General features: G+C 37.5%; 1 protein-coding gene across 1 annotated transcript in view; it reads right to left on the minus strand.

Moving 5' to 3' along the window:
* Positions 1 to 1,524: 1,524 nt before the first annotated feature.
* Positions 1,525 to 24,320, minus strand: part of LOC101744281 (sodium-dependent dopamine transporter) — a 29,141-nt gene continuing 6,345 nt past the window's right edge. Inside the window, exons 3-12 of the mRNA NM_001043897.2 lie at positions 14,637 to 14,771; positions 10,166 to 10,320; positions 9,174 to 9,283; positions 7,386 to 7,524; positions 7,047 to 7,181; positions 5,598 to 5,701; positions 4,284 to 4,521; positions 3,038 to 3,266; positions 2,449 to 2,717; positions 1,525 to 1,918 (exon numbers count right to left, since the gene is read on the minus strand). Coding sequence (NP_001037362.2) covers positions 1,721 to 1,918; positions 2,449 to 2,717; positions 3,038 to 3,266; positions 4,284 to 4,521; positions 5,598 to 5,701; positions 7,047 to 7,181; positions 7,386 to 7,524; positions 9,174 to 9,283; positions 10,166 to 10,320; positions 14,637 to 14,771 — 1,712 coding nt within the window. The 3' untranslated portion in view covers positions 1,525 to 1,720. The remainder of the gene's footprint in view (positions 1,919 to 2,448; positions 2,718 to 3,037; positions 3,267 to 4,283; positions 4,522 to 5,597; positions 5,702 to 7,046; positions 7,182 to 7,385; positions 7,525 to 9,173; positions 9,284 to 10,165; positions 10,321 to 14,636; positions 14,772 to 24,320) is intronic.

Genomic DNA, 24,320 nt, shown 5'->3' on the forward strand with positions numbered 1-24,320 from the left:
TGGCTGAAATGACTGACGACAGTAACACATTGATTTAATAATATTGTGTGAGAATATCGTTATATTTAAAGGTTAAAGACGTACATAAGTGAAAGGTTTTATAGAGTAACCATTAAATATTATTCTAGAATATATAAACGACGGCAAATAAGCTTTAATAGATGCTGGAAAACCAGATATAATTGCATAGATTTGCTCGTCGTGACGTCATGTACGATAACATGGAATGCTTTAATAAGATTACAATAAAATTCACAATTATTTTATAATATTATGTTTGATTATATACTTTGCTACATCTATCTTCAACTTCTATATTTCGCTACATAATAAGATGAAAGTCTACGATCTACTCTCTAAGTAATATATAGGTTATAAGACTTGTGGCGTGTGTGGAGCACAACTTCAATATTTGGAAGAACTTTGATATTATTCTTCAAAAATATATAATGTGTACAATTCGTCATTCCGCATTGCCCAAACAGAATGACGAATAGTAGAAATGAATTCAAAAAATGGAGCACCTATACCTACGCTAATATCATAAACGATTCAAAGAGATTTATATATTTCTAAATAGAGAGAAAGAGAGAAAATACGCTTATATGAAGTAACATGATTATAATGGGTATATGAACCACTTTGTATAATCTACGTCCGTTAAACATCTATCACTATTATTACTATTATCTACACAGCATTTCATTTTTGTTCTTAAACTCTAATATATTACCATTCAATAATAGGTAAGTTTTATTATAATAAAATTATAGCAGCTATTAGCATAATACGTAAGATAACCATATCAGAATAGAACTTGCATTTTCTACAACATCGAAGCGGTTTAACCATACTAAATTTTACTTTATCACTACGAAAAGGTTTTTGAATAGCATACGTTTTTTAACACCTTACATACAATAGCAAATACTTTTTAAATAGATCACTCTTCCATCAGCCCATGCTTTAGTGGCTCAAGTGTTTGAAGAAGCACTAGATTAAGTCGGTGGGGTGACAGATAAATTTGGTAAGTGTAAAATTAACAGACTCCCGCCAAAAAATAAGAACTATCAATCAGGATTTTAAATAGCGTTATTAAAATTTCTTTACAATTACTTTTCATTGTTCCTATTTCAACCATATTGCTTGTCTATGTAACACTAAATAACTACAGCTAATAATATCGACGGTTCCCTGAATTGCTTTAACTCGCTTTTACATGTGCGATAATACGCTTACACTCTACAAATACATAGTTATTTTTCAACTACATTACATAATATATTATCATCTACCCGATTAACATACAATGTTTTATAAAGAACGTCCCTTAGATATACTGGGAAATACTATTATGATTTTAAAATAACGAGATTTTTCTCGATTGAATACTGAATAAGATAATTATAATTTCGTAGCGTTTTCAATGATTAATATATTACTTAAGCCATTCAATATTATAATGTATGTATTTAATTAGTAAGTATCTAGTTAATGCCCAAGTAAAACATTTTTTTTAATACCATAGATTATTAAACGAGTAGGTACAATATTAATTTTAATGACCTAAAGTCCTACTGCAAATCTTTTCATCGAATACTTACTACATAAAAGCATAAAAAGCTTCGACCCTACTGATTGATAATAACTTGGAAGCGATTCGCAAGGCTTCTCGAGAATCTAGATTTTAGACGTAGTAGACGTCGAAGGAGAGCTGGGCTCAGACCAGCGCTGGAGATGAAGCGAGAGTTGGAGCCGAGGCTGCTGGAATATTTGCTCCGATCGGTTGCTGTGGAGTTGTGGGGGTTTGCACCGCTGACGTCAGCCGAACGCCGCCGCTCTCGGACACTATCATACCGTTGTGCACGGTTCCATTACGTTCGCTGTCTGCATAAGGGGTTGTTAAAACGCGAAGACGCTGAAATCGCATAATGAATGAATGATTTATATTATTTCAGACAGCAACAACAAGTCCATAATAATATGTGTACATAGTATCATTGAAACATACTTAAAAATAACCAAAACAAATCAAATAAAAAATACATTATTAAAAATAATTATTACATAGTTGAATACATTAAAATATTCCATCCAACTGATGCTTACTTTTAACCAAGCATTATTATTATTATTATTGTAGGATTTGTAAGAATGGAACGTATGGAAAGAGTGTGGAACGGAGCGTTAAGATGTGAGTGAGAGAAAAGGAAAAGAAAGGGAGAAGAGAATGACAGAAAAAACGAAGATGGCGAAGACGGTTGAAAAATGAGCAAGACATAATAAAAATGTTAATTATTAATTATTATTAAAATAGAAGATTTTGGGACGTGAATCATGGTACAATGGTTCAAGTACTGACAGTCATAACGGTCTACTAACGTAATGTTTATATTATATTTTTGAAGTATCAAAATAATCACAGGTATTAAATTTAAACAAACTCACCTCCAAAAACGATCCTTTAGTTGTAATCAGTTTATAGATAGCCACTGTCGGTATGCACATGACGCTGGATCCAGCAATGGCCCAGCCAAGTGCGTTGGCCCAGCCTGGATAGATGTAGTTCTCGTATTGCAGAGGTTCGTAGTCTAAGAGTCCGTATGCCGTGATGAAGAGCAAAAAAGATGGTGCCGCGAAACGCCAACAAACGCGCCAGTACAGGCCAGGTCTGAAGCCGATCATGTCGCGAATGTCCTCACAAAATCTTTCCGTGCCTGTTACGAAAAATACATTTGTTTACCGTAAATTTACTGGTGGTAGGACCTCTTGTGAGTCCGCACGAGTAGGTACCACCACTCTGCCTATTTCTGCCGTAAAGCAGTAATGCGTTTCGGTTTGAAGGGTGGGGCAGCCGTTGTAACTATACTTGAGACCTTAGAACTTATATCTCAAGGTGGGTGGCGCATTTACGTCGTAGATGTCTATAGGCTCCAGTAACCACTTAACACCAGGTAGGCTGAGCTCGTCCAACCACCAAAGCAATAAAAAAAATATATTAAGACAGTCATGTAACCGAAAAAAAATTGATACTAACCATAAATCCAGGAGACAGCTATGGCCTCAAAGAAAACAGCGATGAGAATAGAATAGCCCGCAGCATAGCGATCCAAGAGCTGGAAGAAGTAAAATCCGCCTTTCGTGCAAGAGGCCAGTCCCACGAAGAAATACAACGTAAAGAGGCAGGCGACGAACAATTCGCGATGACGTCCGATAGGAGGGAACTCGTCACTGAGAGCTGTGATTATCGCTTCGGAACCCCCAAACTGGAAACGCAATTACATAATCAAACGATAAACATATGTTATAAAAACAGTAAAGCATCTCTGGCACAAAATAATTCATAGTTAATTCAAATTGAGGAGTATCGGAACAAAAACCGATAAATCACATTTCATGTTCTTTTTTTTATTAGTCCAAATTATTAATAATACTGAGGTATACTAATTTCAATACGAACGAAGTCAACCGGCTGTTAGTGTTGGCAACACAATAATTACGATTAAATTACGGATTTATGTGTGCTGTGGATTTAGTGGCTTAAGTTCAGATCAATGTGTTTGGAAAAGTTTTTTAGAGGACAGTTTTTTTTATTGAATTAAAGATGGCGATAGAAATATACGAAAGTCACCGATTGCTAACATTAAAAAACATTCTAATTGGAATTTTACGGTTTTTGTTTTGACGCTCCTTAATTCAAATCATTTGTTTGAACTTAAATTTCATCACTTGTTGAATGTCAAAGCACGCTAATTCTAATACCAGATCCAAAAAAGGCACAGATTTGAAAATAACCGGCGAAACACAAACCTTTGGGCCTATTTGATTATTTTAGCCTATACGTACTTACTAAGCTTACTCAAATCACGTCACCCAATGACATATCACGTATGCGATTTACAAAATAATTACATTAATACCAGACCAGTCTCAATCCTAGTACCTCTCGTAATGTTTTTATTTTATTTTTATGGCATAGATAGTTGGACGAGCTTACAGCCCACCTAGTGTTAAGTGGTTACTGGAGCCCATAGACATCTACAACGTAATGCCGCCACCCACCTTGAGATATGAGTTCTAAGCTCTCAGTATAGTTACAACAGCCGCCCAACCCTTCAAACCGAAACGCATTACTGCTTGACGGCAGAAATAAGCAGGGCGGTGGTACCTACCCATGCGGACTCACAAGACGTCCTAGTAACAGTATGAAAACGCCCAATACCGCTGGTCCTTTTATTTCCCTTTGAGTTCGAAAACCCTTTGAGTTTGAAAAAATAACTTACAGAACTATCAAGCCCAAGTGTAAGCAGCATCATGAAGAATATAAGCGCCCAAAACGTTGATCCTGGCATCGTAGCTATAGCCGCCGGGTACACCACGAAAACTAGTCCCGGGCCTTCGGTTGCGACATCCTGAACGTCTCTGCCCGAAGCGTGCGCCATGTAGCCGAGCACGCTGAAGATCACGAAACCAGCGACGAAAGACGTTGCGGAATTTATGACGCTGGTCAAAATGGCGTCCCTGTAAAAGATGGCGGGTGTTAACAGGGCCCTGAAACTGCGATACTTTATTTAAGACAAATATTTTTTTTTGTACGGAAACTAGCGACATCTTGTAGCGGATACCCCTAAACTTATATGTTTTTAAAGTTAAAACATTTCATTATTGTTGAATTAGCTAAACACAGAAAATAAAAAAATTATTAATCATACAAGTCTTTATTTTTTATATTGATTAAATTTTATCAATTTGTAGTTTCTGAACATTTACAAAATTCTTCATTAGCAATAAAATATACGTTAGGTTATATGTTACTACCATCTACAAGAGCAATGAGAAACTAATCGAAGCGAAGCCATCTATTGGCTGACACCCGTGAACATTTTTCTGAGTGCTTGAGTTGCCCATCTATAACTAATTTATGTGTATTATCTATGGATGTTAATGTTAAAATCAATAATACAGTATTACAAATTGTAATTTTTCACCGCCTTTATTTTATGTTCATCACAAGTTCACATTACAACTTTCATAATTTCTATATTTTATTCCCTACTAATGAACGTTTTAGTGAGTATATTCATATTGATGATTAACTACATAAAAATATTTTTCGACAAATTAAAAAAAACCCTTACGAGTATTTATCCCGCCAAATCAGAACTTAGTACTAATTTAAGACCAAGACTAATTTAAAACCAAAATCTATATAGGGGCATATATTTATTGATGACTGACTGCGTTTGTTGTGTCGTCATCTTTTTAGTGTCCGTTTTCTATCTCGTCGCAATTTTTATTTTTTTATTTTTTTTATTGCCCTTGTAGGCAGACGAGCACACGGCCCACCTGATGGTGAGTGGTTACCGTTGCCCATGGACTTCAGCAATGCCAGGGGCAGAGCCAAGCCGCTGCCTACCGCAAATTTATGATTACTGTTTTAAAAGGCAGGAGGAACGTTATTCCAATAAAATTAGAACTTTGACTTGGGCCTTGGTACTTAATTTCTGTGTACAGTCAATAACAGCTTCATAAATATGATTTCTTCACATTTCTGACCAATTATATCAATAAAGCATCCATTGGGGTTAATTACGTACTTGTACACGTTGTTGTGGTACTTGTTGTACGATGCATAAGCCAAGAGCACTCCAAAGCCCGGTCCAAGAGAAAAGAAGACTTGAGTAGCGGCGTCCACCCACACCTTAAATATACAAATATTGTTATATAAATTGTGGCTTTAGCTGCAGATCAGAAGACCGGTAAGGCATTGTATTATGATTGGCTCATTGAGATCCATTTTGTATTTAAGTACCTATATTTTTTTTCTTTTGGTCAGGAGGAAATCGCCGGACTTCCGCCCTTTTCTGGGGATACTGGGCGGGGTATGTCAGAGTCGAACTGACTAAAACCTCCTGTCGCTCAACAACCAACGTCCAAACCTCGCATGAGACAGAACTCATGACAAGGCAAAGGGGGGAAAGTGAAGCGTTTAGTGCGGAGCACATCTCTCCCATCACCCTCCCCCTCGGGACGCCGGACTGGCGGTCGTCGGCGCCACGACCACCAGCCCTCTCGGTCGAAGTACCTATATAACCTAAATTTTATCACGAAAAACGTCAAAAAATTAGTACATTCCGGGCATAAAAGCTATAGCATAAAGCTAACCAGCACATGACGTCATCATTTGGGTACTTTGATGAAGGTACTCGACGCACTCTAGTCATGTGCCGTTATCGAAAAAAACACTAATCTTTTTTTAAATGATAAAAAATTTCCCGAAGATAGGTAACAAGAATGCGACACTGGTAACATTAAGTTTCTGCTGCGTCCTGTATCATTCTTCTGTCCTGTAGATGCGAAGCACTGCTCTTGACTAGGGCCAGTGTTGGCACACTCTCTCAAGTAAAGCCCAGGAGTTCATCTACCAGACATAATGTAGCTGGTATAGTTCCTTAGGCTACCAGAGAACAGATAGGAAAAAAGAAGTCCACGTAGATTTTCCTATGTAGCACTTATTCATAAACCTGTTGGTTTGAATTGTTTCTGTTGCGAATTTACCTTCCTATTTAACAGCTAGCCACTGTACCAATGCAATTGTAAGTTATAATGATTTAATTTTATTGATTGTCAATGATTTGAGAGGCCCCGTGTGGGTTAACATACAAACAATAGTATGGTTAGATTTGACTTTTGCCATTCACGAACTTGGCTGTCGTATATCTTTCAACGTATCCACATTACATATTATTCATGTATTCGCGCTAATGATGTTTTTTTTTGTAAAATGTATGCCTATATTTGAATTCTGACACTACTCGCATCACACGATTCGAGATAACGTTTAAGCTACAAACGATTCGGATCACAGGCGGTGTCTGTGTGCTGCTAATGAAGGACAAGTTAATGATCATGGTAATACACATGTTAATCCTAGAAGACGTGGTGATCGAACGCGTAACAAAATAATAATAGTTTTATTCACACGATGACATATATCAGATATCATCAATCGAATTAAAAAAACCTCGAATCTAATACATGCTTACCTGAGGTTGAGTTATAGCTTCAAAGTTCGGACTCAGATAGTATTGGATTCCGGTCGCCGATCCAGGGAGGGTGATACCACGAACCAAGAGTATCAAAAGAACAGCGTACGGAAAGAGTGCTGTGAACCAAACAACCTGAAACGCAATTATAAGTTTCCTTAATAGAAAATAATAGTTTCAATTAACACATCACAATGGTCACACTTAAGACGGTAGCAAAATTATAACAAACTTTAGTTAATGTGTAGAACGAAGAAACTTTTAAGGGAAATGTTAATGTGACGAACTAAATATAGGGAATATAATACATAGGAAATTTTAAACGTGATTGATTATTACTTTTCCAGAAGTACTGATTCCCTTCCACAAGGAGAAGTAGCAGATGACGTAGACGGCCAATAAACACAGCGCCATATCCCATTTTACAGAACCAAGGTCGTGGAGCCCCTCGCTGCCTTGCAATTCTAAAATCGCGCGGCTACAACAGAAATCATATTCATTAAATTGCTATACCTAGTCAGGTCATAAGTATTGTCACACAGTAAAAACTTTTCTTTTAGAATGCTGGCCACAAAAAAGTTTATTTAATTCGAATTTCGAATTGTTCATGAAAATAAAAATAGTATACATTTAGAATTTTACTCATTTTTAAATATGGAGTGGACGCTTAAAGAAGACCGTGTTGCAGTTATTGCGTTGCATCGTTGCGGTTACGCGCCAATTCAAATTTTTAACATACTGAAAAATTTGAATATAACCAAAAGATTCGTTTATCGTACCATCAAACGATATAATGAAGACTCTAGTGTAGATAACAGGTCAAGAAGTGGTCGCCCTCGGTCTGTTAGGACTCCAGCAGTGATAAAAGCTGTGAAGGCGCGAATTCAAAGAAATCCCAAACGTAAGCAGAAACTGTTGGCCCTTCAGATGGGGTTAAGCAGAACCACGGTGAAAAGGGTTTTAAATGAAGACTTAGGGCTTCGGGCATATCGAAGAAAAACAGGACATCGTTTGAATGCTCGTCTAATGGACCTGAGATTGAAGAGATGCCGCGCTTTGTTGAAGCGGTACGCGGGAAAAAAATATCGGGAAATTATTTTTTCGGATTAAAATTTTTTTACCGTAGAAGAGAGCTACAACAAACAAAATGATACGGCGTACGCACACAGTAGTGAAGAAGCGAGCAACCGTATTCCGCGTGTCCAACGAGGTCATTTTCCATCCTCGCTCATGGTATGGTTGGGAGTTTCTTATTGGGGCTTAACTGAGGTACATTTTTGTGAGAAAGGTGTAAAAACGAATGCAGTTGTGTATCAAAATACAGTCTTGACGAACCTTGTGGTACCTGTTTCTCATACCATGTTCAATAACAGGCACTGGGTATTCCAACAAGATTCGGCGCTAGCTTATAGAGCGAAGAGCACATAAGACTGGCTGGCGGCGCGTGAAATCGACTTCATCCGGCACGAAGACTGGCCCTCCTCCAGTCCAGATTTGAATCCGTTAGATTACAAGATATGGCAACACTTGGAGGAAAAGGCGTGCTCAAAGCCTCATCCCAATTTGGAGTCACTCAAGACATCCTTGATTAAGGCAGCCGCCGATATTGACATGGACCTCGTTCGTGCTGCGATAGACGACTGGCCGCGCAGATTGAAGGCCTGTATTCAAAATCACGGAGGTCATTTTGAATAAACTTTAGTGTCATAAGAATCTATGTTTTGTTAAGTTCATTTTGGTATATGAATGGTTACATAATGAATAAACTTGTTTCAATTATTTTACATTAAACATGTGACAGAATTTATGACCTGACTATGTAATTTTTCCCTCGTTAAGGAAGAGAATAGTTACAGATTAACAAAAGAACACAATTTTATAGCTAAGATGGGACCACAAGAAAATCCTTTTAATTAAACCAAGTCTCTCAAAAACCATTAGCACAATTATTCCAAGCAAAGTTACTAGCATCAGTAGTTGAATGTTAAGAGAATGGTAAGTAACAAAAACATTCCAGGTAAAATGAATCGCATTACAATGTTTTCCAGTAGCAGAATGATTCTTTAAATAAACAAATTTCAACATAATACAAATTTCTTCAAAAATGTTTTTTTGTTAAAAACTCACTTGAAATATTCCGAAGCAGCAGAAGTGTACGGTGTTGTCGGAGCGATTCCCAAACTTGCGGACGTGGTATTGCGTATACGTGTACGGTTAACGTCCCAAATGGCTTCGAACTACAGACAGAACCGCCAGTTAAAACATAATTATTCTTAACACGTCGAACGCGAGACTAGAAACCATGTTTAGCCCAGTGGATCGCGGCTACAAACCTGTGACCGCCAATAAGTCGAGTCTAGGGGGCAACGGTGGACAAAATGTGTCTGCCATTTGACATATCTCGGAAAATAAGGAGTAGTCACTGTTTCCCAAAGTCGCCCATTATTTTTGAATTATTACTTGAAATTATTTGCGAAAAAACACCTCAACAATTTTTAGACGATGCTTGATATATTGATGCGGCCGTAGTGGAAATAAAGTAAAGTATGTCGTGGACAAATGGTGGCCGTCATAACGTTCAACGTGTTAATATATTACTATAGAATTTAAAATGCTTTAAATTATCGGTATACTCGATCAAATCTATTATTATCCCACTATTTATTCACATTAATCAAATATTACTTGTATCATTGATGTAAAGCAGTCATTTTAATTAAAAATATTGCTTTAGCTCGATGCGAGTAGTGAATTTTGCGGCCCACCTGAAGTTAAGTTACCGGAGTCCACGGACATAGAAATGCTAACATAATCAAACATCCTGAGACATTAGGTCGATGTTGTTCTTTCATTTCGAAAGTTGTCCGTGAACACATGTCAAATTTCCATAGAAATTACTATATTCTTACTAACTTATAGTATCTACAAATTTTGTATAGTTTAGACAGGCGCCTGCAGGTACAACGACTGCCTCGCCCTTTAAACTGAAATGCATTACTGCTTCACGGCAGAAATAGGCAGTGTTTTGTTACCTACGCGTGCGGGCCCAACAAACACCCTACTACCACTCAAACTTTTATTCCTGAAAGAAAATATCTTATTTATACGCAATATCTGACCGGTCGGCAGGCAGGTGTGTTCCATTCGTTGTCGCAGTTGGTCCAAGGTAGCATGGTCGTGAAAGAGGCGAAGAAAAAACGCAGCGCCCAAGCGATTATCACGTTGTAGTAAAAGTCCACGTAGAACGCGATCAGGACGACAGCATAACCGATTCCTATACACCAAACGGTTTTTAAATTAGTTAAAACTAGCGACCCGTCCTCGTGTCGCTTCGGAAACTGTAATTTATTATTGATTTCTCCACTATTTAATGGATGTTATTATACATGTAAACCTTCCTCTTCAATCACTCTATCTATTAAAAAAACTACATCAAAATCCGTTGCGTAGTTTTAAAGATTTAAGCATACATAAGGACAGACAGATATAGGGACAGAGAAAGCGACTTTGTTTTATACTAAGATGCATAAGATAGTGACAGTTCTGCGTGGCTAAATAAAAATGCTAGTTTGATATAAATCGTTTCCTTTGAAATTAATTCCTTGTGTTTCTTAACGAAACTGTTTTTCTAAGATTTGTCTAAACGATGTAGTGGCTTCCAGAGCGCACAATCATCACAATATGAACGTTGTTGTCCACCTTGAGACATGAACTCAAAGGTTCAACTGTATTGCACAACGGATATCCTACCCTTCAAACTGGAACGCATGATTGCTCCGCGACAGAAACATGCAGGATGATGTCACCCACATATGGGGGATGACAATACAGCGGTAGAGACCGCCCGATTAGCCTCCTCATGTCTCTAGGCAAACTGTATGAGCGTCTGCTCTACAAACGCCTCAGAGACTTCGTCTCATCCAAGGGCATTCTCATCGATGAACAATTCGGATTCCGTACAAATCACTCATGCGTTCAACAGGTGCACCGCCTCACGGAGCACATTCTTGTGGGGCTTAATCGACCAAAACCGTTATACACGGGAGCTCTCTTCTTCGACGTCGCAAAAGCGTTCGACAAAGTCTGGCACAACGGTTTGATTTTCAAACTATTCAACATGGGTGTGCCGGATAGTCTCGTGCTCATCATACGGGACTTCTTGTCGAACCGCTCTTTTCGATATCGAGTCGACGGAACCCGCTCCTCCCCACGACCTCTCACAGCTGGAGTCCCGCAAGGCTCTGTCCTCTCACCCCTCCTATTTAGCTTATTCGTCAACGATATTCCCCGGTCGCCGCCGACCCATTTAGCTTTATTCGCCGACGACACGACTGTTTACTATTCTAGTAGAAATAAGTCCCTAATCGCGAAGAAGCTTCAGAGCGCAGCCCTAGCCCTAGGACAGTGGTTCCGAAAATGGCGCATAGACATCAACCCAGCGAAAAGTACTGCGGTGCTATTTCAGAGGGGAAGCTCCACACGGATTTCCTCCCGGATTAGGAGGAGGAATCTCACACCCCCGATTACTCTCTTTAGACAACCCATACCCTGGGCTAGGAAGGTCAAGTACCTGGGCGTTACCCTGGATGCATCGATGACATTCCGCCCGCATATAAAATCAGTCCGTGACCGTGCCGCGTTTATTCTCGGTAGACTCTACCCCATGATCTGTAAGCGGAGTAAAATGTCCCTTCGGAACAAGGTGACACTTTACAAAACTTGCATAAGGCCCGTCATGACTTACGCGAGTGTGGTGTTCGCTCACGCGGCCCGCACACACATAGACACCCTCCAATCCCTACAATCCCGCTTTTGCAAGTTAGCTGTCGGGGCTCCGTGGTTCGTGAGGAACGTTGACCTACACGACGACCTGGGCCTCGAATCAATTCGGAAATACATGAAGTCAGCGTCGGAACGATACTTCGATAAGGCTATGCGTCATGATAATCGCCTTATCGTTGCCGCCGCTGACTACTCCCCGAATCCTGATCATGCAGGAGCCAGTCACCGTCGACGCCCTAGACACTTCTTTACGGATCCATCAGATCCAATAACCTTTGCATTAGATGCCTTCAGCTCTAATACTAGGGGCAGGCTTAGGGACCCCGGTAACCGTACTCGTCGAACTCGACAAAGAGGTCGACGTGCAACCTAACCCATGCATCAGCCCGCTGAGTTTCTCGCCGGATCTTCTCAGTGGGTCGCGATTCCGATCCGGTAGTAGATTCATTCGCGAAACAATTGCTCTTGAGTTGTTAGGTCTCCTTCGGAGGCGCTCGGGCAGTTGTTAGCAAATCCCACCCCTCTTGGCTGAGCCTTTGCTCGCCCACCTGTCCTGGTGAAACTGGAAAGGCCTTCGGGCCACCAGTAAACTTTCAATCATAAATAAAAAAAAAAAAAAAAAAAAACAGCGGTAGAGATCACTAACAAATGCTGGGAGGCCATCGCAGTACGCTGGTAAATACTCAGAGAAAGCTGCTACCCGTTATCCAGTAATCACATTAGTCACCTTCTACAACACCATATGCCATTGGATTTCAGTACAAATTAGATAGATTATCTCTATTTATTCATTACTAGCTGACCCGGCAGACTTCGTTGTGCCTCAGTCGATAAATAAAAGATCTAAACATTTGTGTAAAATAAACTTAAAACCAACAAAAGGAATCCGTCCGACGGGGGGCACATCAAAGGAAAAACAAAATTGTTATTTTTATTTAATTCCGAGCATTTTCATATTTATCTTTACCTTTTAAACCTTTTCTGGACTTCCCCAAATAATTCAAGACCAAAATTAGCTAAATCGGTCCAGCCGTTCTCGAGTTTTAGCGAGACTAACGAACAGCAATTCATTTTTATATATATAGAAGAAGAAGATAGAAGATAGAAGATGATCACTTCCTATGACAGTTTTTCTTTGTCCTTCGTCTGATTGGCACCAAATGTTAACACTCTCTATTTTGATTCCATAAAAACTACCATTTTATAGAATATGAATTGGCAAATCAAAATAATAGAAAACGCTATATCATCGTCTCCTAATACAAAATCTCTCCAGTTTCTCTCACAGATTTTCTAAGAAATAATTTTTAACTACATAAAGTTAATATTTCTAGGATCGAAGCACTCTTGAAATATCGGACCAAATCAACCTAAGTCGTAAGTCCATTACAACGAAAAAATCGCACTCAATCCCTCTAGGCACCTTTCCACTCCATTACGTATTTTATTTCTACTGGAAAATCAGGGGCACTCAGCGTCGCGACGTGACAATCGAGTGAAATGAAATCAACGAGCATAAGCCTCGGGAATCAGGCGGATCCTTTTGAAAGCGTATGGAGCACTTAAGGGGGCCGGAATGGTGTCAATTAGGGAGCTAAGTGAAGCGGCCGCAATTGCGACTTGTAGTTTACATAAAAAAATCGTATAACTTGATTTTTTTGTTGTTACAATTTTACTTTTTTCTGTTCGGTCTATCTGGTGTTTATTAAAGAAAAAACTAATGTATGATAAAGTACTAAACAAACAAACTTAGAGTGTAACTATCTCAGTTTATAAAACTTAAATATCAGCACGTCACATTCTGTAGAGCGTACTTAACTTTAGAAAACAAAAACGTAACTCCGATTGTCTGAAATGTAAGTGGTCCGATGCCATAATTCAGGATCTAGAGGCATTCCCCACTTAACACCGCCATTCTGCGGTAAGTATGACTCGCTTGAACTCATAAATCTTTAATGTTCGTTGGGCACGTGATACACTATTTCAATTTCAGAAATGAAATATTTATTCGAAAAGCGTGACCAGAACCTTTTGTTTGCTTAAAAAATAATTCTTTAATAATTTGGCACACAATATAGACAATCTATTATTTTAGATTCTAGATTTATCAGCATCAAGCTGAAATTTTATTGAAGTGAAACTTCTTTATCGGCGTTGGAAAAAAATTTACCGTCACATTTTTCGGTTACGCGTCACATTTTTCCGTTACGCGCCATCTTTTTTGTATTCATGTCTATGATAATAAAATCCTTTTGTTTAAACTTTATCTAATTTAACTTTTTTGTATTCATGTCTATGATAATAAAATCCTTTTGTTTAAACTTTATCTAATTTAACTTTATTTAACCAATTTCTAGAAAGTTGCATGTAGATCATTTTTCGAAAAATAAGGCCATAAAGAAGTTTCACTTCTTACGTGTGTACACTAGTACACGCACACATTTTTTTTTTTATGCTATGGCTCTCACAACACTCTCTTTAAGCCAAGCTGCGTATTGTAAATAAATTTGACAAAGATTAGCTTCGATCGGAAATCGAACCTGCTACTCTTGATGCACTAATCAGAGCTGTTAACCATTGAAGCAGCGAGATATTTAAGTTCAAACTATTTAAAATAAATTACTTTAGAAAAATATTCAGTAAGCACATTACACGTACATTTCTCTGTTTTTCACATCACATGTAAGATAATACAGCTTTCGCTGGCTCTGTTTAAAGGCCAGTTTACAAATATCACGAAGGTAGCTTATATCTAGTTCGCCATTAAAAACAAATTTATATGACATGAGAGACGACTTTGAAGTTTACCTTTGAAAAGCGGGACAAGCCTGCCCCAGCAGGTGATGGCACCCTTCCTGTGAAATTGTCCCAGCGCCAACTCCATGTAGAAAAGTGGAATTCCACCCACTACCAGCATGATGCAGTATGGCACCAAAAACGCACCTGTTTCATAATGGTCTGATTAGTAACGTAACACCATTTAGATGTGAACATAACAATTTCCAGTTCCAGGCCAGACGGAATTTCGGCCGGATTATACGGACAATTATGTATCCACAACATTGCATTAAATTTGCTCGGATGTAAGCGCAATATTGAAATTCCTAAAATAGCTTTCTTCCGAACTAAAAACGAATGAAGTAAAAGAAACAACAAAGGAAGAAAAAGTACCTCCCTGTGGCAAGTTGTATTGAAGATATAATTCAAGGAGGGTTGACGTAGAACACATGTTAAATGCTTATGCAACGTGATAAGAGGACACGCTGTACTGATCTCACATAATGTGAGATAAGGGCAGAGAAGAAAAAGCTTCCTTCCGTTTTGAATGTGATTACTGACAATGCGTTGATGACTCCGGTCACCGTCCTCGTCAAACCCGTCGCTTGCAACGAAGGGCTCGACGAGCAAATTAACCGATAGATACAGCCCACGTTTCCGATCCGGTGGTAAATTCTGCGAAGCACGGCTCTTGCTAGGGTTCGTGTTAGCAACACTTCCGGTTTGAGCCCCGTGCGCTCACCTACACGTCAAGGTGAAGCTGAAATTGCCTCTCAAGGCTATCAGCAAAGGTAGGGAAAATAAAAAAACGTTGATGAAAAATTACTTACTTTCGTCTTACGAATAAAAAAAATTCTTCAATGATTCTTTCGAAGAACTTCAACGACAATAAACAATTTTCGATAACAATTTTTCGATCAGCTCCCCGGGGAGGTACCAAGCTATCATGCAGACTAATTTGCCAATAATTTTAAATCTCAGGCGGCAAAGCAGAACTGGGCGATGCAAATTGTGCGATAATTGCCCTTTAAGACTCTCGGTATTAACTTTCAATGGCCTTTTAGCAAAGTTGAGACGATTCTACGCAATTTACAGTAAAATACCAGCCACAGAGTATAATTAAGCTTACAGACACTTAAACAACAGTAACGGCATTGTCTTGACATAGTCATAAATGATGTTCCACGATAATTATATTGTAGTAAAAGTTGTTTATTATATCGACTCTATTTTCATACTTGTTAGATTTTTCGGAGGTGTAAGCTGTGTATGCCTAATATGCCATTAAATTAGAGCAAAGTTATAAAATAATTGTCGTCGGTTTTTGACGCGTGTTCAAATTTTCTAGTTATTTGGACGTCTTGAAAAAGTAGAAATTGAAATTCAAAGATTACGTTCAAAGTTATATGTACATACATACACGCCAAGCTAACAAAAGCGTGCTAATTATGTAGGCCATCCTACATATTCCCGCGGCGAAGCACAACGTAAATTCCACCACCCACAGTGAGAGATTAGATTATTTCAATTGTGCACTATAGTCACTGACTCACCCTTGAAACCAGAATATCGGAACGCTTCGTGCGAGAAATTGCTTGTATGCATGCAAAATACCTTAAATGCGTATTTAAGATATGAACTGAGGAGTTAGGTAGGACCGCTACTACGGTCGGATAAAAGTATCTAATGGTGACTGGGCATATTTTACCTGTGATGGGCGAGCCATTTAATTCCTCAAATCTGTTGCTTTATATTACGGGTTTCAGACGATTAAGAAAATTATCAAGACGACAACATATTTAGGTTTATTGGAGCTTAGTGTGGCCAATCCATTGAATTTAGGACAGTAGTGCATATACATATACATCCTACGATAAAGTAAAACAATAATAGTCGTTGTGAAATTTTATATTAGGCATATAGGTGTAATATATTTAAAGATGTATTATTTGTATGCAAAGTTGATTAAATGTGCATCCTTTGTAACTATAACTCTAAAAATCTAGTGAAGAGTTGAGAGTTGAGAGAGAGTTGAGAAATGCACACCAATTGTTGTTAATAGCTTTGAAATTTGTCCATATCCATCTCAGCTTCGGTGGACTTCAATGTGCGTGGGCCGATACGCATCAGACCAGTACGTTATTGCTATTTTTAAGATTTCATACGAATTAAGGACTTAACTGCAACGGGCATTCCAGATCTAAGAACCAACTTAAATAATTGAATGATTGAGAACATCCGCCAGATAGTGTAGAAAGCATACTCGTATGTAGGTATGAGTCTATCTTAAAGTATAAATTAAAATTAACTGTATTTAAACCGCTCCTAACAACGAATACCGTTTGATTTGATAGACCTGTATTGATATATGATTTGTAAAAATTAAAAATGATGTGTGGTGTCGTGGGACACCGGATAGGAACGAAGTTCCTTATTATAAAAATATTAATTTTAAGTTCTATTCGAGGTATAAAAAAAATAAAACTGGAGATTTTGCAACAAGCCATGGTCATTCGGTAACGTGCGAACTTATTGTGGTAGAATTCATTCACGGTTGTTTGCTTAAGAGTAAGTGTATTGCGCAAACGGACGCTCTGAGATCGTGGTCAATCTATCTATCTATCTATATATAAATGAATTGCTCGTTAGTTTAGAAGGTTTAAAAGGTAGATAAATATGAAAATGCTCGGAATTAAATAAAAATAACAATTTTATTTTTCTTTCATGTGTCCCCCGTCGGATGGATTCTTTTTGTTTGTTTTAAGTTTATTTTATACAAAAGCTTAGGTATTTTATTTGTCGATTGAGGCACTACGAAGTCTGCCGGGTCAGCTAGTGAATGATAAAAAAATATGTTATTTTTTGTCCGTTATTAAAAAGTTAAGTCGTACACTGTGTGCATTACTAATAAAAATCTTACGTTACGGACGTTTTTCCTGGTTAGAGTACCCCTCCGCATAGTCCCGCATAAGGAACTTCGTTCCAAAAATATCTGAAATTAGTCACAAACGAATATTTAGTATAATTATTTATTTTTGTATTGTACGTAATGTAGGACACAAATCAGCAGACTTGAAAGTATCTATGATATACAATTTTATTGTAATTGAAAACGTAAATGTCGCCACGTTGTTAATATAAGGTACAGCTTAAGGTCGATCTTCTCAACTGGAATCTGGAACTGGACTTCTCAGATGGAATAATGGCTATCCTAACTTTAAAATAGAACGCATTCTGGCGATGTCATTCAATTCGCAAAGGGATGCCAAGAGCGGGGATTTATTTTATTGCTTCATGCAACAGGTCAGGGATAAAGTGGATTTGCAAGGAGTTCCAAGATGCCGGGGAACGCTCTATTCTGTACCTTTCATTGGAATAATGGACCTTTTTAGCTTGTGGATTTTGTTATGGAGCGAAAATAGTATGTAATTTATTGAACGGTATTAAAATAATATATTATGATTTTTTTTAAGATACCTCTTTTATAATTAAAACAGTTTTTACGTTTTATTGTCAAGTTTTTAATTGTTATTATAATACTTTATTACCGATATCGACAGTCCTCCGTGACCATGAATTTTTATTAATAAACTGATGTAAATCTATACTAATATTATAAAGCTGAAGAGTTTGTTTGTTTGAACGCGCTAATCTCAGGAACTACTGGTCCGATCTGAAAAATTATTTCAGTGTTAGATAGCCCATTTATAGAGGAAGGAAGGAATATCACGTTAAGATAAGAGCAAGAATAAAAAATGTTTCAAAATCGGGGTTTTTTTCCCTTTTGAGAGCTGCTGCTGCGTGCGCTACAGAAACGGTTAAAGTTTCGCTAAAATAAAATTTAGCGTTATGCCAAAGTAACTATTCCACGCGGATGAAGTCGCGGGCAAAAGCTAGTATTTGAATATATTTTAAAAGTGCATTAGCTTATTCGTTCATGAGGATTTAGCTTGCACTACCGAACAAACAAAGACGATGATTGTGTTGCGTTCATTTCATTATTTCTTTAATTTTTAAAATGAGCATTTATTTTTAATATTACAATTGTGGCTTTAATTTTATACAACACCGTACGCTCGTGCTAGATACTTCAGGGAATGTATCTGGCATAGCACTATTAAGAAAAGTAAATCGGCACGCGAGTGTTTAAAAAAATTATGATTCGTCATACAAAATCATGACTAGTTTGGCTACATCAACATTTAAGTATATTATTTTATAAAAAATAAATTATTATATTATGTGAATTATTTCAGAACCGTTCTTAGTTCATCATTATAAAATAAAATAAAAATATTAGAAAATAAAAAAAACACCTTATAGTCAGAATGTAAATCGAATTTTCTCCTCTTTGGCGCTAATTAAATAAAATCGTACTAAAGGTACCGTAGGGAGGGAAGCTTAGAGATATTTAATTTAAATTTATTTCGCGATACTGGACTAGGCGAAATCGAATAGACTATTCCCGATGGGAGCCCGGCGGAATCCGGGATGATTGGGTATTACAAGATTACGTTGTGAGACACGTATTAAATCATCGAGGAATTGATATTTATCGAAATTGATCGAGATGATTCATTGATACGACGCAATTTCTAATATCTGGTTTTGCTTGTGTATTTGTTTTGATTTTGTCGTCGTATAGATTGACAGGTGATCTCACGGCGCGCACCTAATACCAGGTTGTTATACCATAATTAAATCACTGCCGTTTTAGGTCAGATTTTTTTGTCGTAACTTAATTGGTTCGTTGTGACAGTACTATATACTCTAAAACTCTCCAGAAGTCAAGATATGAATTTAAGAGCAGAACAGAAGCATACAATATTAAAGACAGATGTTGCGGAAACAATTCGCGGCATCAGATTGGCTTTTCGCTAATTGTAGTTGTAGTAAGAAGATGAAGAGCGCCGGCTTAGTGACGTATATTCGGAGAGGCTATAATGTCCAACAAAGGATAAATGTTCATTGAAGACGATAATAATGCAATAATTTTGAAATGATTGATGAAGGAATTTTACGGTTTAATAAGCGCGAGATTAAACCGTAAAAATAGTTTTAATTAGCTACGACACGAGAAAACTGAAGAAAATAACTAAACGGTAATTTCAAATTGAAATTGACTTAATTGTTTAAAAATTAAAAGCCTTTTTTAAAACATTATGAATGGGGAAAAAAAGTGCTCAGTAACGCTGCGCGTATCCATGCTCATACGTGAATCGAGTGATCGTAATATACTCGTATATTAGTCCTCGACGTCCCACCAGCGTGATGGATGGTAGGGGTCGCGTGATTAAGTACAGCCCAAATCAATTAACAGGCCAAATCTCTGTTATGACCCTTTCGAGGAAATGATAAATCATAAACCGAAATATCACTATATGCTTGACGCGAGGCAGAGGTTTGTATTCTCTCAAAAAGTATTTCTAATAAAAAATAATGAATCTAAGAAATAATACGCACATAAGTTGGTTGCTATTTACTCTAATATGCGGCTTAGATTAGATGGATCAATTATGTACACTAGAGGTCCCGCAGTAGTCGAAATTCGACTATAATTAATTGGAATTGTAAGTTTGTACACTATGATGATTTTATACAAATTTCGCCAAGACTACACTATAAAAAATGTTAACAAAGACAAACAATATTTAATGTATTCTCAATTTGACCACAGACGTCAAGAACAAAAGCTTGACAATAAATAGTATGCATGCGTGTGTGCGTCAAATACATGGTATGTAGTGTGTGTAATGTTTTCGTTTATTGATTTAATGTATCTTTTATGCATTATTTTAAAAAAATATTAGCATTGTGCACTTCTTCTCTATATTCTCTATAAGTGTGGAAAATTTCATACTCCTCCGTCCGCGCAATTTTCATAAAAAGGGATACAAAGTTTTTGCTTCACGAATTAATATATAGATATTATTATGTAATATAACTGTTGTGTTGCGTATTTGTTACGGTTGTTTACTAAGTACGTAATCACACGTAATATCTCTCTAGCGCCTTGTATTTATTTTGTCTTGTAGTACCTAGTAGTATAAGTTTTATAGTGGCTTGGCATTAGTAATAAAACCTATTTCGTTTTTACCGATTTAAAATTATTAATACCTATTTTATATTCGCCTGATAATCGAAACTCGACCTGTATAATGTTTATGATTTATTACATACAAACATTGGTGAAGAAGTTCATGAATTAAAAAAAAAACAAGAAAACCGTGTAAAAACAGAAGAAAAGCATACATAGCCTTTTGTCTCTGATTCGTTATATTTAGATATTTGTCTATTACTTAACACGTTAACTGCAGGATCATTTTTGAGGGACTTTTAGCCCGTGCGTATGAGACCTTTTCGAGGCAAGATTGGACTTCTTCACAGTGCGTATGAGGTCTGATAGGCCTCACAAAGAATCGTTATTGAATATGCACACACTGATAGAAGTGTGTATGTAGACGCCTCTCGCACAGAGCGAAAGAACGCGATTTTAACTGCCGCACTAGAGGGCAGTCGCGCATGGGGCTTTTTAAGCAGCATAACGCAGTCAGCGTGTTAAGGCACGGAGTATCATTAGTACCTACGGGAAGATACCTTCATCGTGTCTACCACCGCGAAACAATAATGCGTTCCAGTCTGAAGGGCGAGACATCTGGTATGCAATACCATTGAAACTTCCACCTCATATCTCGTGATGTCTACGGTATCCTGTAAATGCTTAACAACAAGTAAGCACGTTCTTAGATTTGGAACAGTATAAAAATTGCAACACAGCATTCCTCATGAATATTATAAGTTTTTTCTTTGTCTCAAAAAAGAATGCACCTACCACAGTACTCTCTACACAGCACTTGGTTGCTTGATAGAGAATGTCTTAGGGGTTAGATCTCCCACTGTACTTTTGTGCATAAAGTTGAATAAAATAAATAAATGCCTACATATCGTCTTTTCGCATTAAAAGTATACAATTTCCAAAAATAATCGAAATTGAGTTAATATGCGGAATCATTTGGTATCACCAGTATTTGTCTCATAAATATTGTCAAAAGAGCGTAGTTTAGTTTTAGTTTTTTTTTTAGTTTACCTATATTTTGACTACTATTAACAAAATTAATACATAATTTATCTTACTTTAAAAGACAGATAATGTAACTGGTAAATAATGAAAAACAAATGCTGCAAAGATGATTAATATTAAAAATATCTCATGTTAAAACACTCTGCTGTAAAATTAGTAAGTTTTGAGATTATACAGTTTTAATGCGAACAGACGGTATGTACATTCACAGTGTGAGGTTTTAAAATATTTTCAAAAGTATTTTGAAATCATTAATGGTCTTGAAGCAAGATCACGTTTCGGCAGTATCGCGCGAATTGACGTTTAATTTTATAAAGTCTGGCGCGTCCTCTCCGAGATGACCTCCGCACTCTCCATCATCTTATTACCCTCTCCCATTATTGCGTTACTAATTTTCCTGAACATCGAGGAGCTAACGAAGTTTCTCGGATCGTAAAGGGAGCGTTTTGATTGTCAATTACTGGCTCTTGGACGGCAAAGGGTACCGGCTCGCTCAAAGCACTGCCTAGGATGCAATTAGCGTGTGGGTGAAACTTTACTTTGTGAACGAACGCGACTTGTTCGGCTTCTATTTCGTACAGCGATACGCCGAAACAATTATTCGGAAGACTATTACCTAAAATGCGTTAAAGACAATTTCACCAATTTATTCAACAGAACATTCAAAAGAATATTAGAAAGACGCAGCCAAGATATAGACCGAGACCTATAATTTAAGGTCCTAGAGTACAGAGTACATAGTTACGAACTATGAAAATAAGAAGAGTACTCTGCTTTCCAATGTCAGCGTGACATTTATTTTTAATCTATTATTTTTCATTTTTAGAGATTTTTTATTTCTTGCATTTGTACGCTTATTTATTTTGTATAATTATTTTTAATATGTCCGACGAAAGTAAATCTAACGATGAAGACGTGGTCGAAACAGAAACAATTTTTGTGGGCGAACCAAAAAGTTCAAGTGAAGATCCTCCGATGAGTGAATGGTCATCCCTGGTAATAGTTGTTCCGGAGGAAAACAAAAAAAGGCTATTACATTCAAAAGGTCTATACTCTGCTGGGAGCGGTGAACTATGTGGAAAGTATATTTGCTTGTCCGACAGTGTTGTACCTATTCACCCTTATTACAATTATCCGGCTGTCAGTGATCCAGGTCTCATCGAAGCTATATTAGTACCCGAAAAGCCTGTAATTTATGCTGACGATGGCTACGATCTCTATATGGCGCTGTGTCAAGAAATGAATTTGTGTCCAGTCGGTCTATTCTACCGAAATTTAGATAATGAAGAAATCACTATTAGTTATTATGGGTTGAATCCATCAGGTGTGCGACCAATGGCAATGGCCTTGCAATATAACAAATCCGTCAAACGGTTCGACCTCACAGACAATTTTCTGAACGATGATGCCTCTTATCATTTAGGACAAATGTTGAATTCTAACACCACATTAGAGGAGTTAACTTTAGTTGGTTGTCGAATAGGTGCATCAGGAATGTTTCAGTTGGGTGCGGGCTTGACTGTAAATCAGACATTAATCAAATTGAATATATCAAGGAACAACATCGGTGAAGAAGGAGGGATACATTTGGCAAATCAACTACTTAATGGCGCTGTAGTACGTTGTGTTAATTTAAGTAATAACCAATTGGGTAGACAGGCTGCACTAGCGCTTGCAGAGGCTTTTAATTTTAGTAATAAACTGACTCATCTTGATTTATCATGGAACAATTTCTTCCACACACCTTCCACGGTGAAAATGTTGGATGCGCTGTCACAAAGTACAGTTTTAGAAGAATTGAATCTGGGACGCAATTCTCTGGAAGGGGAACGCATTGCTGATTCCATCCAGAAAATCATCCTAATTCCTACACTCAAAACATTGGATTTGAGCAATAATAGATTTCAAGGAGAAGCAATATGTTCCATTTCATCGAACTTATACAGAGCCAAGAAACTGACAACTTTAAATTTATCTCAAAATCCACTCGCCCCAGAAGACGCACTACTCGTTTTGGAGAAGATGTTAAAACCAAGGGTCAAAATAGAAAATTTGTTACTTGAAAATATAAATGTCAATAAACAGTTCATGTCGTGTTTGTCGAGAGTGATGAAAATGAAATCTCGTAAAAATTTCACAGTGAAATATGGGATAGTTTTACAAAACTGGTCGGTGGTTGGGCCCGATGCACGAGAACTGGTCTTACTAAGAGCTGATTATCTTGGAAAAATCAACAAAAGACATAAAAAAGACGTCGCTTTATTCTTTTTACAATTAAACAAGGAGTTTTCTAAGCCTGTTCCTGTCAAGGATATAACCGACCGCATCGCAGATGAGAAAATACCCATAGACGAGGGTCTGATCTCAGAGTTATCAGTCCTATTTCCTGGAGGAAAATCTGCAAAGACAAAATGTGTAAACATGCAATTGGTCTGTGACTATTTGCAGCGATTGTGGCCCGAGAGGAAACTACCACCTACCCCACCGGTAGAACCTGAACCGGATCCAGAACCCGAACCCTTACCACCTGTTCCAGTGCCAAAAGGAAAAAACAAGAAAAAGCCATAACATTTACGGAATTTTGATAGAATTTATTTCATTGTATTTGGATGCATTTACGCTTTTGTTAAGTT

The sequence above is a fragment of the Bombyx mori genome, chromosome 10 (genome assembly GCF_030269925.1).
Source record: "Bombyx mori chromosome 10, ASM3026992v2".
In the NCBI taxonomy this organism is placed as follows: domain Eukaryota; kingdom Metazoa; phylum Arthropoda; class Insecta; order Lepidoptera; family Bombycidae; genus Bombyx; species Bombyx mori.